The sequence below is a fragment of the Biomphalaria glabrata genome, chromosome 1, assembly GCF_947242115.1.
Source record: "Biomphalaria glabrata chromosome 1, xgBioGlab47.1, whole genome shotgun sequence".
NCBI classification, from domain to species: domain Eukaryota; kingdom Metazoa; phylum Mollusca; class Gastropoda; family Planorbidae; genus Biomphalaria; species Biomphalaria glabrata.
The window spans coordinates 31,513,593-31,527,509 of record NC_074711.1 but is presented as its reverse complement, the minus strand read 5'-3'; the positions used below and the strand labels follow the sequence as shown (position 1 = coordinate 31,527,509).

General features: G+C 37.8%; 1 protein-coding gene across 3 annotated transcripts in view; it reads left to right on the top strand.

Annotated features, from left to right (window-relative positions):
- LOC106070507 (5-hydroxytryptamine receptor-like) overlaps positions 1-12,375 on the top strand; it is a 260,736-nt gene extending 248,361 nt beyond the window's left edge. For all 3 annotated transcript variants that reach the window (XM_056032622.1, XM_056032611.1, XM_056032626.1), the window contains one exon: positions 7,220-12,375. In XM_056032622.1, coding sequence (XP_055888597.1) covers positions 7,220-8,269 — 1,050 coding nt within the window. In that variant the 3' untranslated portion in view covers positions 8,270-12,375. The remainder of the gene's footprint in view (positions 1-7,219) is intronic.
- Positions 12,376-13,917: the final 1,542 nt, after the last annotated feature.

The following is a 13,917-nucleotide window of genomic DNA, read 5'->3' as shown; positions in this document are numbered from 1 at the left end:
CATTTTATTGTTTGCTTTTGGAAAATATTCTCAGCAGTCCTCCACTATAAGTGTAATCTAATAGTTGCGTCTCAAACCAATAATGCCGCCTTATTTTTTTTTTATGTGTTTGGTTTCATAAAGCTGTCTAATGCTATGTTTTTTAAAAAGAGCCACTCTTTTTTTCTAAAACAAATATGTTTGCTTATTATCAGGTCAGAACCAATCCATTTACCCTAACGTAAGGAATGATTTTTTTTTTCAAACTTTGTTTTTGAGAAGAAAGGATTTTCTACACTTTGTGTCGACGTGTCGGCGGGCCGGATGGAATCATGTCGCGGGATATGGCCCGCACAAGATTACTATTCGTTTTAAATTAGGTTTAATTTATGATGCATACTAATTAGCTTTTTCTCTTTAAAAAACTGCTTGCATAAGTGATTTAAAAAATTAGATTTTTCGCTTTCAGGAAAAAAAAGTAGCCGTTGCATCAGAACGTTGAATGGTCTAAAATATTGTGATATTGTGATTTTCATTATCTTTTCTAGTTTACGAGATCTAAACGGGACAGACGGACAGACATTTCACACAAAACTAATAGCGTCTTTTCCCCTTTCGGGGGCCACTAAAAAAACAAAAAACCAACATTTATGATAGTGACGAAGAGGCTCGCTAAACGAAAATGTAATACAGCACCACAGCTTCAGCAAACAAGAAGTGCAAGGAAACTATATGAACGCACCACGGGCAGTAAGCATCCATTCTGAAACTTAACGGTTCTAAAAATGTTCGTCGGTACATCAAAAAAATGTTTCATGCTTGGTATTTTTTGACCAATTTTTAGAAACGCTGTCTGGACCAGTTACGCAGGCGACTAGAAATAAAACAAGCGGTGGTGGGTAAGATTGTTAGAGGAGCAGGTAATTGGGGGAGAGGGGGACAATGAAGTCTGTTTGGTAGTAGATTTAAACAATAAAGAAATATAATACCGTTCCCCCCCCCCGCTCAACATCTTATTCCCTCCTTTCAAATTTCCTATAACCTGAATGTCTCGTGGTTAACGTTTGATCTTGTTATTGACTAGACGTACGTTAGGTCATGACGACCTGATCAGTCCCTTGTGTGAATCCACTCGAAAAAACGGACCTTTAACATTGTTAGCTGGCCACTAGCCTCTCCAAAGATTTCTGCCAGTGTAATTAGTTCATGGTATTACGAATCAAATACAAACTTTTTAATTTAATATTATTATTTAAAAAAAAAAAAAACAAGCATGAGTGTAATTACCCGCGAACGTCCTATTCAGTGAAAACATGCAAGCCCCAAGATTGACTTTGTTTAGTTTCTCATCCCAGGATAGTTCGATGCCATTAAGTGTTAATGTGTGTATATGGCTCCTTCTGTCTCGGAAGACAATGAATGAGCCGTGATGAGTCACTGACTTTGGTTTCGTCTTGAGACGAGGCAAAATCTGGAGTGACTAATCAAGCCAATTCTTGGAGCGACAGAGTTTGCCATAGATCGTGCATGTGTAGGCATCTGTCCTAAGGCTAGCTGACAGGACAGCTTCCTTTTTCTTTCTCTTGACTAATGCAGCTTCGTTTCTTTTGCTCTTGGCGAAGGTCATACCAGGACGCACGTGTTTAATGTGCTTTATGCAAATCTTATGTGCAATTCTGTCACCTTGCTAAACCTCCTGCTAGACTTACTAAACCTCCTGCTAGACGTGCTAAACCTCCTGCTAGACGTGCTAAACCTCCTGCTAGACGTGCTAAACCTCCTGCTAGACGTGCTAAACCTCCTGCTAGACTTACTAAACCTCCTGCTAGACTTGCTAAACCTCCTGCTAGACTTACTAAACCTCCTGCTAGACTTACTAAACCTCCTGCTAGACTTACTAAACCTCCTGCTAGACTTACTAAACCTCCTGCTAGACGTGCTAAACCTCCTGCTAGACTTACTAAACCTCCTGCTAGACTTGGTAAAACTCCTGCTAGACTTACTAAACGTCCTGCTAGACTTGGTAAAACTCCTGCTAGACTTGGTAAAACTCCTGTAGACTTGGTAAACCTCCTGCTAGGCTTGGTAAAACTCACTCCCGCTAGACTTGGTAAAACTCCAGCTAGACTTGGTAAAACACCAGCTAGAGGTGCTAAGCCTCCTGCTAGACTTGGTAAAACTCCTGTAGACTTGGTAAACCTTCTGCTAGGCTTGGTAAAACTCACTCCTGCTAAACTTGGTAAAACTCACTCCTGCTAGACTTGGTAAACCTCCTGTAGACTTGGTAAACCTCCTGTAGACTTGGTAAAACTCACTCCTGCTAGACTTGGTAAAACTCCCGCTAGACTTGGTAAAACTCCCGCTAGACTTGGTAAAACTCCCGCTAGACTTGGTAAAACTCCCTGATCTACACCGGGATTTGAACTTAAGCTCACTTGTCAGGTGACCAAGCTGTTTATGTCACAGCTGACACTGAAATCAGAAGCCAAGCTGTTTATGTCACAGCTGACACTGAAATCAGAAGCCAAGCTGTTTATGTCACAGCTGACACTGAAATCAGAAGCCAAGCTGTTTATGTCACAGCTGACACTGAAATCAGAAGCCAAGCTGTTTATGTCACAGCTCACACTGAAATCAGAAGCCAAGCTGTTTATGTCACAGCTCACACTGAAATCAGAAGCCAAACTGTTTATGTCAGAGCTCACACTGAAATCAGAAGGCTTTTTTCAATTAAGTTCGATGTTCAATAACAATAATATTTTTGTTTTGCTTGCTTGTTTGTGGGTGTTTTTTTTCCTTCTTGTTTACAAAGGAAATGATTCTGAGATCATGTGACTCTCGGGAATTAAAGTTTAAACGATACAGACTATAAAGATGGTCACGTGATAATACCCATTAAATTTGTCTGCAGCCTCTGACTTCATTCACATTGAACTACATTTTGTTATGAGCAATTCCTGATTAAAACACAATATTGTTCTATTTTACTTTGTTCTCCTTTTGTTGTCTTAGTAACAATCTTTAATCAATCATTATCAATCATTTGACAAATCTTTCTTTTACAAAACCGTTTCATGTTTATGCCTCTCTAGGACGACACAAAAGAGAATGGAATACTAGCATAGCATTTCACTTGTCTACTAGTGATCTATAGTGTGAAAAGGTAATAAAGGGAGTTCGTAGTTACGCACAAACTTGTTGGCAACCCCTGTGGGTCAGTTTCAGTCGTACTACACATTATGCATTCTCTTAGCACACAATGACGCACTAGTGATCAAAGGTGGCCACCAGATGCCTCGCCACTGATGGGGGACCCTGGTCAATGTGTTTACATGCACACATATATTCCCAACTTCCAAAGGCTTTAGGCTTCAATTAGCCAATCACCCATCATGCACTCGTTTCCTCTAACGAAGCCTGCACTGCCAATAATCTGAAGAGAATAGAGTTACAGGATGACTGCATTAAGGACTGACTGGGCTGTATACAGATAGAATGGTTGGTTGTCATTGTCTTGATTCGTGTATAATGTTAAACTGAAGAATGTAGTGGAGGGATGGGATGAGATCACGTGATGTTCAACATGTTGAGTTAGACAATAACAACACTTGAGTTAGACAATAACAACACTTGAATTAGACAATAACAACACTTGAGTTGGACAATAACACTTGAGTTTAACAATAATAACTCTTGAGATGGACAATAATAACTCTTGAGTTGGACAATAACAACACTTGAGTTGAACAATAATAACTCTTGAGTTGGACAATAATAACTCTTGAGTTGGACAATAATAACTCTTGAACAGTTTGGTGTGATGAGATCAGACATGAATTATTCATAGTCTTTTAGAGATGACACACGTGCATCTATGGGAAGGAGGGGGGGGGAGTTATAACCTTGACACCTCTTGTAATAAAACGAAGACCTAACTATATGTTGCATCAAGGTGTCTTGGGCGTCATTCCTAGAGGATTCGTTTGGAGTGAAACTCGTGTCACCTGTGTGAAGATGCAAACTATATCAATCTAACCTTCCTGGGCACGTTGTTTAATGTATGATTGTGAGTGACACGTGTAACATGTAGGATTGTTTCCTACATAACAAATATGATTGTGAGTTCTAGTGTATTATTGTTCTCTATCATGTTTACTAGCTGCCTCAACTTGATAAAAAAAAACTACTTTCTTTACAGTACACCTTTGAGTATTAAACTCACTTAATGTTAACTTTATCTGGGAGATACCACAAAGACAGATATAGCTCTAGTAATAAGCTCTCCCACTTTTTTTTTCTACAATGAAGCAAAAAAATCTAGGATCTGTTGTAAAAAAAATGGAATCATGTTACTTGCTAGCCATTGTCTGTTGTTCGACAGATGGTCAACCCTGAAATTAATTACATCACTGGCATCAAGCTTTTTCAGTGTGCCAATCAGCATCGATTTCTCTTTGGAGGCGCAAATAACAGCGAAGAAACACGGACATACACATACATATACATTGGTACCCACACGCGCTAGCGCGCGCACTTACCATTCCAACGAAATTTGCATACACCGAGATTCCCGATGTGGCACAAAGAGAGAAATCTTGTAACGGAAAAAAACTAACGGATCGAGTTCTGGTAGAAAACTAGAGTTACTACCCCTGCTCGGCCGTGTTTCTTTAGACAGCTCTCACTAAAGAAATGATTGATTCACCTCCCTTGACTAGCCTGCGTTTTTTTTGTTTTATGGTTCATATATTAGCTCCCCTGTAAGCAATCATCGTAAGAATTTAGTATCTATCTATATTACTCTCACTGGCCTCATACGTAGGCCCTCGAGACTGTGCTCGTTGAAAGAAATACTTGCAAAACAAATTAGGCTGATGGAGGGTGGTACACTTGTAGGCCCGTGTTAGTCTGCTGTTTTGGCATAATATAGTCTTTTTTGGCCTATATATTTGCATCTATGTATTTATTTGTACACGTTTTTACATTATATTTGTATTCCAATAATGTATATTAAATTAGAATCTGTTCCTTTTGGATTTGTTGCATTGCTGCATTTCTCTCTTTTCTCTCTCTCTCTTTCTCTCTCTCTCACTCTCTCTCTCTCTCTCTCTCACTCTCTCTCTCTCTCTCTCTCTCTCTCATCTCTCTTCAACATTTGCATTAAATTTATTAAAGCGTATAGGGTCAATCGAATTAACTAAGAAAACACCAATTTGTACAAATAAGTTACCACTGGTCTTAAGTAACGTGATAAGTGCTTAGTTGTTCCATGTACATGGTGAGTAAAATACTGGTAAAAATTGCGAATTTTTCATCGCCTCAAGTGGAAGAATTAGGAGAAAATGAGTCAGCTAGTGAGCCAAGGTATTGGCTTAGAAATGTGTACATAGATCTATGTCGCCTAGTGTAAAACGTTGACCACAGTTTGTTATTCTATATGCAACTAATCAGATCTTGGAAAAGAACTATAAATGTACAATAACAAAAAGTTGGCACGTAGCGATCTAGATTTTTAAAAATAATAATTTAAATTGTATCATCACGGTGTGGCTACTTCCTTACCCAGCTGTCGTGTGGCCCAAACATCCTACAATGACTTCTATATGCAACAAAGTTAAAAGGTTTCTGAAGGAGATTCATTTCAATGTTTTGTTTTGTTTTTTTTTTGTTGATATTTTTTTTGACATAGCATTGGCTTGGTTGTAAAGGTCTGAAAGAGAAAGTTTACTTGTTACTTCTTGGCTTGGTTGTAAAGGTCTGAAAGAGAAAGTTTACTTGTTACTTCTTGGCTTGGCTGTTTATCAGAGTACAGACACGCACAGAAACAGAAACACGCTAATACGAATACAAATACAAAACATGTGGTAAAAATACTTTTAAAAAAAATGTGATGTAAGGGAAAAGACTACACAATTACTGCCAAAACTCTCAATATTAAAGATTTACCTCCCTTTTTCTACATAACTCAATTAATTAATTACCACTAATTAATAATTTGGTTCATTTTTTTTATTGATTTATGTGTTGTCTTACAGAATGAATAATTATGCATTGTTTCAAATCATCCGAGAATAAGTAGTTGGAGAGATAACTTGTACAAGATTGTACTAGACAGACCGATTGAGATGATAAAAGCTTTGTAATAATCTAGAATCTATATTTTAGATTTACGTACAAAATATTAGTAAAGCTTAAATATTCTTTCAATAAAATTGAAACAACTTTAAATTTACTCTGTTATCGTATAATTTCGATACACTAAGGCTGACAACGTCATGTTTTTTTTCTAAGTCTAGTCAAGCCAAATTTATTAATTTTTTTTTTATTTTTTACTTTGAAAAATTATAAAGGTCAAACTAGAGATTTCCCAGTGTGGCCAACGAGCTAGTCATTCTTTTCTCAGAACTATACATCAACTGTTAAATTTCTCGGAAAATCGTTAGAGCCTTTCTTGATATCAGTGCTCACCCACCCACCCAGGCTCCTCCATGAAGAAGTGGCAGTGTAAAAATAGACAATTGTTAACAATTTTTTAATAGGATGTTTTTAAAAAAATGTCGCAATTATTCGTAACGATAACAAGACAAAGCAAAAGTCTCTTGTTACCTTCAGGCAGAAAATTTCTCGACAAATTAAACTTTCCTTCAAGAGCGGAACGATACATTTGGCACAACAGAAAGTCTGGTGATGCCGTGACTGCTCAACTAAAAAGTACATGTCTTTCTTTGTTCAAACTAGTAACGAGCGCTTGGTAAAATTATATTTTACTTCGGATAAGACGGTTAAGATTGTATAATTAGTTTCAACTTAACAACCTCCTGTAAAGAAAAAAAAACGGTTGGCGTGAGATTCGGTGAACCATAACAAGAAAGAATTCGCGACTTTTTTTAACATTATTAATGTTCAAAGCTTTTATTCACTCACTACGTCTGTATGTCTGTAAAATTGTGTAAGCCATACACGTTATTTCTCCCATTACCCATTCTCGGATCAAGTTTAAACTTTGCATAATTATTAACAGTTGATGACAACGCATGAATCAATCATGTAATTAGCCAATTATTTAGTTAATTTGTAATCTTGCAGTATTGAGAGAGAGAGAGAGAGAGAGAGAGAGAGAGAGAGAGAGAGATGGCTGTAGATGTAGTAGTTCTTTCCCTTATATATAATCTTGGTTTCTCTTTAAACTATTTTGTATATTTTGCTTGTTAGACTAACTAGTTTCTCTCTTTCTCTGTAGGTTTGGTTTCTTCACTCTGAAGTGTGTGACATGTGGATATCAGTGGATGTTCTTTGCTGCACAGCATCCATTCTTCATCTGGTGGCCATTGCTATGGACAGGTACTGGGCGGTGACCAGCATTGACTACATCCGCCGGCGCAGTGCACGTCGTATCCTCCTGATGATCATGGTGGTGTGGATAGTGGCCCTCTTCATCTCCATCCCTCCCCTGTTTGGCTGGCGTGACCCAAACAACGACCCAGCCATCACCGGCCAGTGCATCATCTCCCAGGACAAAGGCTACACAATCTTCTCAACGGTCGGGGCTTTCTACCTGCCAATGCTGGTCATGATGATTATATATATCCGAATATGGCTGGTTGCCAGGTCCAGGATAAGAAAAGACAAGTTCCAGATGACCAAAGCCAGACTGAAGACCGAGGAGACAACTCTCGTGGCCTCGCCGAAAACCGAGTACAGCGTCGTCAGTGACTGCAACGGCTGCAACTCACCAGAGTCGACGGCGGAGAAGAAAAAGCGGCGCGCCCCTTTTAAGAGCTACGGCTGCTCGCCTCGCCCGGAGAGGAAGAAAAACCGGAACAAGAAACTTCCAGAACAGACTAACGGCGTCAGCAGCAGCAATTCCAGCTGCTCGGAGAGGCTGAAACAGATTCAGATCGAGCCGGAAGGTTTCACGAACGGATGCGCAGAAGAGGCCAGCATCGCCATGCTAGAGAGGCAGTGTAACAACGGGAAGAAAATCAGCTCCAACGAGAGTGCGCCTTATTCACGAACTCGCGAGAAGCTTGAGCTAAAGAGAGAGCGCAAAGCCGCAAGGACCCTCGCTATCATCACTGGAGCTTTCTTAGTCTGCTGGCTGCCCTTCTTCATCATAGCGCTAATCGGCCCGTTCATGGGCTGGATACCGCCCTTTGTTCGTAGTTTTGTCCTCTGGCTCGGTTACTTCAACAGTCTGCTGAATCCAATCATATACACAATATTTAGCCCCGAGTTCCGAATCGCATTTCAGAAGATTCTGTTTGGTAAATATAGGCGGGGCCACCGATGATATTTACTCCTTTCAGTGTTTTTGTTCCTTTTTCAAAATAAATAATTGTTTTTGTACAAAACAAACAAACAAACAAAAAACCTGCAAATTATACTATTCTCAGACGATGACTGCTTCATCCATCAAAAACACGAGTCTAGAGCTTCAACAGATCGAAGCTCAAAGCAAGAATCATGTTTTCTTAGCTGCTTTGCAAAGACTGTTTCCTTCTACCAAAAAAAAATGTGTTAATTAAATTATCCGGTGATGAGAGTCTGTCAAACGTTACGTTAACACAGAGAATAGAATTAAAACGAAAGAGAAGTGAAAATCAAATACTAGACTTTCGGCAGCCAGGTGCTGCATCGTCACAACTGCCTAATCCTCAAAGACCTAATTTGAAATTTTCAAGCACTTCTCTTTATCAAAGCGTCTTTTTTTTTACTGGAGAGCTTTGTGATCACTCAAATCCTGCATTGTATAGTAATGTAAAGTACGAAGAAGGAGCACCTTTGTTTTAGTGTGATCTAGGGTAAAACTCATTTCTTTAATTTACTGCAAGCAATAAGCTGAACCTGACTTTCACTAAAAGCAACAACTCGAAACATAGATGTAACATTTTCCACTTGGGCTTTCTAAGCTGGTGTACAATAATTTGGTTATGGTCTGGTTGTCATGTTCGTTACTCATCTAATTGATAACACGTTCAATGAGGCGTGTCTTCAATGAACTGAGTTATTTTAATTAAACTGTACTAATGACCTGGTGGTAATTGATAGTATGTGTCAACAAGAGCAGAATTGTTCATCTTTTGAGGAGTGTCTTCGTGTACGATTGTGTTGAAAAGCAAAAAGAATAATGACATAATGTCCCCTCAACGTTGTTATACTCAGTTCATATTATCAGATTTCCTTATGTACAGGCTTTGGGGTTTTATGTTTTTTGTTTTTTTTTTTTTATTTCTTCGCTTTAACTAAGAAACACAAATAGGCCCAAACAAAGCAAGTTAGCAAGAAACAATCAAATGAGCTGTGAAAATGTCAATCGGAAAATGTGTTCATGAAACAATATTGTGCTGTTCCCTAACAAGAGTACATTCTATGTTTAGATGCTAACACTGCACATATGCATATGTACATAATATATATATATATATATAAAGTTGGTCATGAATTTATTATATATATGTAAGTGTATCTATATAATAACACCACCACTGTGAGACTTTAGCGTATGCCTTTCTATCAACCAGCAGTACAATGGATCTGTTATTGTTGTTAAACATTCTTTTTATTTTATGTTGTGCTATATACATGATGTATATATCATATATATATCATATATATATATATACAAATGAGTATGCTTTCAGCGTGATTTTACAAGTTAAGTTTCTTTCTTTCATACCATACATAGTGTCTTCAAACTCTTTTAGTCCCATTATAGTGACAGCTTCAACTATCAGTAAAGGCGTCTTCCTCGTACAGAGCTTAACCCGTGGCCTAGAGAGACAATGGGAGTGTTCAGATGAAATCGCTGGCAGTGACGTAGCAAGGGATTAGGGGACACGGGGGGCTTGGCATCTTTAGGGTCCCCTGCATTTTGACATTCGACATCATGACATGAGATAATATACTCAATAACTATTTGTCTAATATGTAGAATACATGCAACTTGGTAACTAATTTACATAACAACATGAATAGCAAGATAACATGACATTGGCTTAATTTAATGTAAAAAACAAAATGTGGACACTCTTTTGGGGTCCCCTTCGAGTGGGGGCTCAGGGGGATTTTTAAATTTGGACCCCCCCCCCAACTCCCCAACCCTAGCTATGCCACTGATCGCTGGTGTTGATTGCATCTCCTTGAGACGGGACAGAATCTTTCGTTGTTAAAAAGACCAGTTATTGAGTTCCGGAGCTGCCAATTTTACCACAGTTGGTGCACTGAAGGATTCTGCTTCTAGATAATCAGCCGCAACTTTCTTACTCCTTCGACTGAAATTCACTCCCCCCCCCCCTAAAAAAAAGTCAACAGGAAGATAAATCTCGTACCCACTAATAACAGATCATACTCTAGACCAGGTTTTCCTTAATTGTGTTTTGCGGAACCCTAGTGTTGCAAGAGGCCAGAATAGATGTTCCACGAAATACTGAAATAATGAAGTAATAATTAAATAATGAAGTAATAATTAAATAATGAAGCCTTCAAATCATCTGCCCTATAGATCACAAGGAATGAAAGTGGAACTTTGGGCCACCACGTGAATTAATCTCTCAAAAAAAAAAAAAAAACAATAAGCAAAGTGTTCAGCTTAATACTCAGAATGTGCGAAGTTTTCTGTTATGGACAAAGTTTGGGAAACCACTGCTCTAGGCCAATTAGCTCACCGTATTCCTTTGAGGTTTGTAGGTTTAATCTGGCAAGAGTTTCCCCTTCCTTTATCCCCCAAATTACTGATTTGTCAAGTTTAATAATGTTCTAGCAGATTCAACACAAAATAATTATGAATTACTCAATATGTCGCTGAAATACGACAAATCTTTCTTAATTCCTCCACTTGTCCACACTGTCAGTCTTCTTGTTGAAGACTCCATTATGTATCACGTTTTAATAGCAGCACTGTCGAGTATTGAGACCCTCAGACACTATATCATGTTTAGAGTAGGCTATAAAAGACACAGACACTACATCAGACACTAAAGCAGGTTTAGAGTAAAAATGGTTGTGGCTACTGTTGATTAGCAAACAAAACGATATATCAGCCCCTCTACTCCTTGTGGCTACACAAACTAGGAACTATACCAAAAATAGGCTACTATAAACAGGGCGGACTGGCTATATGGGCATTCGGGCTAATGCCTGGTGGGGCCGTACCCAAATGGGCCGGTAGGACCACCTAAAGGGCCTCATGAATGCCACCTTAAAACGTATTAAATTGTTAAACGTTTTATCATATCCTCTTGTAAAAGGGGCCCTATAAGCGTCGCGTTTAAAAATAAATCTTTTAGACTTTACAGTGTAATGCTAATTTAATCTAACACTTTTTCCGAAATAATGTAATAATCTACATCTGTAGACAGTGCTACTAGTAGGCTTCATCCTTTTTAGGGCCCGCACTTTTAGCAATTAAAAAACAACTACTATATTTCTTATAAAGATATACAGTTCATTGTATGTATGCGTTCAGTTATCGATACATTAATAAACTTAACAGAATGATTTTGAGGACTGGTAGACCTAGAAATGGATGTACATCATATGAAATACAATTTCTGGGCCGGATTGTATAGAATTGCTCGGGCCGACTTTTAACACCCAGTCCACCCCTGACTATAAACACTGACCACGTAATTCCCTTCGCCAACTATGCTTACTATTGCATGTATTTGCTGGGCTGGCCATCAAGTTTATCATGGGCAAGCAACATAGACCTCTGTTTTGTTCACTATTGGCCAGCCAAGCCTACACTATACTCGATCAATATAAGCCTACTTTCGCATACAGAGATGTAGACAAATATAAAGAAACATTGGATGCTACTAAATCTATGGTATTCCCAGAGATTAACAAAGTTTCAACCTTCCAAAAGTAAGTCTCATAAGCCTCGCAACACACAACATTAATTGAGCTTTATAATTGTCTTTTGTTTTAGTGTTTGTGTATTTTAGCTTAAGGGTGAAATTACCTCCCCTGTATAGATGTGCATTTTGGTGAAAGCAAACAAAGGCTACTGTTCTCACTTTTTGTTCTCGAAGCGGAAGTAGATTGCCCACTAACATTGAGACATTGTATTTTTAGTTTCATCCTCGTTTCTAGGAACTGCATTTAATCCTCTCTCTAAATACCACGTGATTGGTCAGTTAAAAACATCTGACCACGTGATTGATCAATTAGAAACATCTGACCACGTGATCTTGCAGTAAGATACCACATGAATGTTGAGTTAGGTAACTCACATATCATCATTGTTTATCTAGATATCATTGACCACGTGATTACATAATGTTATCTGTACATACATATATCATATACTTACTTATATTACTTATACATATTATTCTAAATATGATTTATGTGATATTTCAATAAAGTTTTTTTTTTCTGCCAAAGGTTAAATAATCAGTTACCTTTGTTTCTTCTATATGTGTGTTTCTATATGTGTGTTTCTTTATATGTGGGTGTGTGCGTGTTTGTTTGAGTCACCTAGTCAATGGTTTCTGCTGTACGTTGCTGTTGTTTTTTTTCTGTTTGTTGTTGTTGTTGTTTTTGGGGGTTGAGAGAATAAATTTATTACCAAAGAGATGGTCTGAAACTTATTCAATAGTTTAAGAACTTTAACTTAAGCTGAATGTAAATGAACATGGGATGTTTGGCTGAGTGGTATAACCCCTAGAGGGCTTGAATCCAATGTAGACATGGAATTTTTTATTTGAGATTTCACAAGAAATAAACATAATTTTCTTTCTTTAGAAGTTATAGAAAATGTCTTCTAATGCAATCAACTGCTTAGCCGAGAACCTTTGTTGGACTTTGTAATTTTTGTGGGGAAAATCTTTTCTATTTTAAAATATTGTAATATTAATTTATAAGTAACACGATTGTTCAAGTTTAAGGACTCCACTATCAAGGGAAGTAAAAGTTCTAGAGTATAAGTGTCAAACTTTTATTATTTTCTATCAAATCAAACAGATTATTGTTTTGCTGACAATAGTTTCCCTTTTTTATAAAATATAAGAAACTAACTAAATACCTTTATCATCCTTTCTATATAATAAGTGATAATAATAATAATAATAATAATTTAATTTATAGAGCGCTGTTATCAAACATGATGTAGGCTCAAGGCGCTGTGATAACATTACAAACATAAACACAAAAGCTAAAAAAACACTAATGAAAAAAAAATTTAAACAGATAGGTCTTAATTTTCTTCGTACATCGCACGGGGAATGTCGTTTGTCTGAGATCAAAGGGCAGTGACTTACAACCTTTGGACCGTGCACTGAAAAAGCCCACAAAGGCACAAACCGTAACTTTTGAGGGAGAAATGTGACATTGATAGAGGCATTGAATCCATTGAGCACTGGGTTCTCTGAGGAACATATGGAGTGATCAGTTCACAATTGGCATTTCTTTATTGTAGATGCACTGATGACAAAGTGTGGCCATCTTGTAGTCGATTCTTGCTTTCACAGGAAGCCATTGGAGTGTGTGCAAGAGAGTAGTAGCAGAGTCTCGTCTTGTCTTCCGTAGAACTATTCTTGCAGCGTTGTTCTGAATACGTTGCAGCTTGGCTATTTTTTCATCGGGTATGCCTGCTATCAGGGCGTTGCAGTAGTCAAGACAGGAGAGTAAGAATGCTATAGCTAGTATTTTTGTTGACTCCGTTGTTAATTATGGTCGGATCTGGCCCAATCTGCGCAGTTGCAAATAAAGACCCTTGTGGAGCTGACGTATGTGTGGGTCGAAAAATATATATATATATGAAGAAAATAAATTATTTGCGTATTATAAAAAAAAGATATACATTTTCTGTTATTGAATTGTACTGAGTTATCAGCAGCAGAACTACAAAAAGTCTTGAAACATTTCTGATTACTTTCTCAATATCGTAGATCTCTGGTCCTCATGAACATGTTGACAATAAAGTACAGAAAGAAT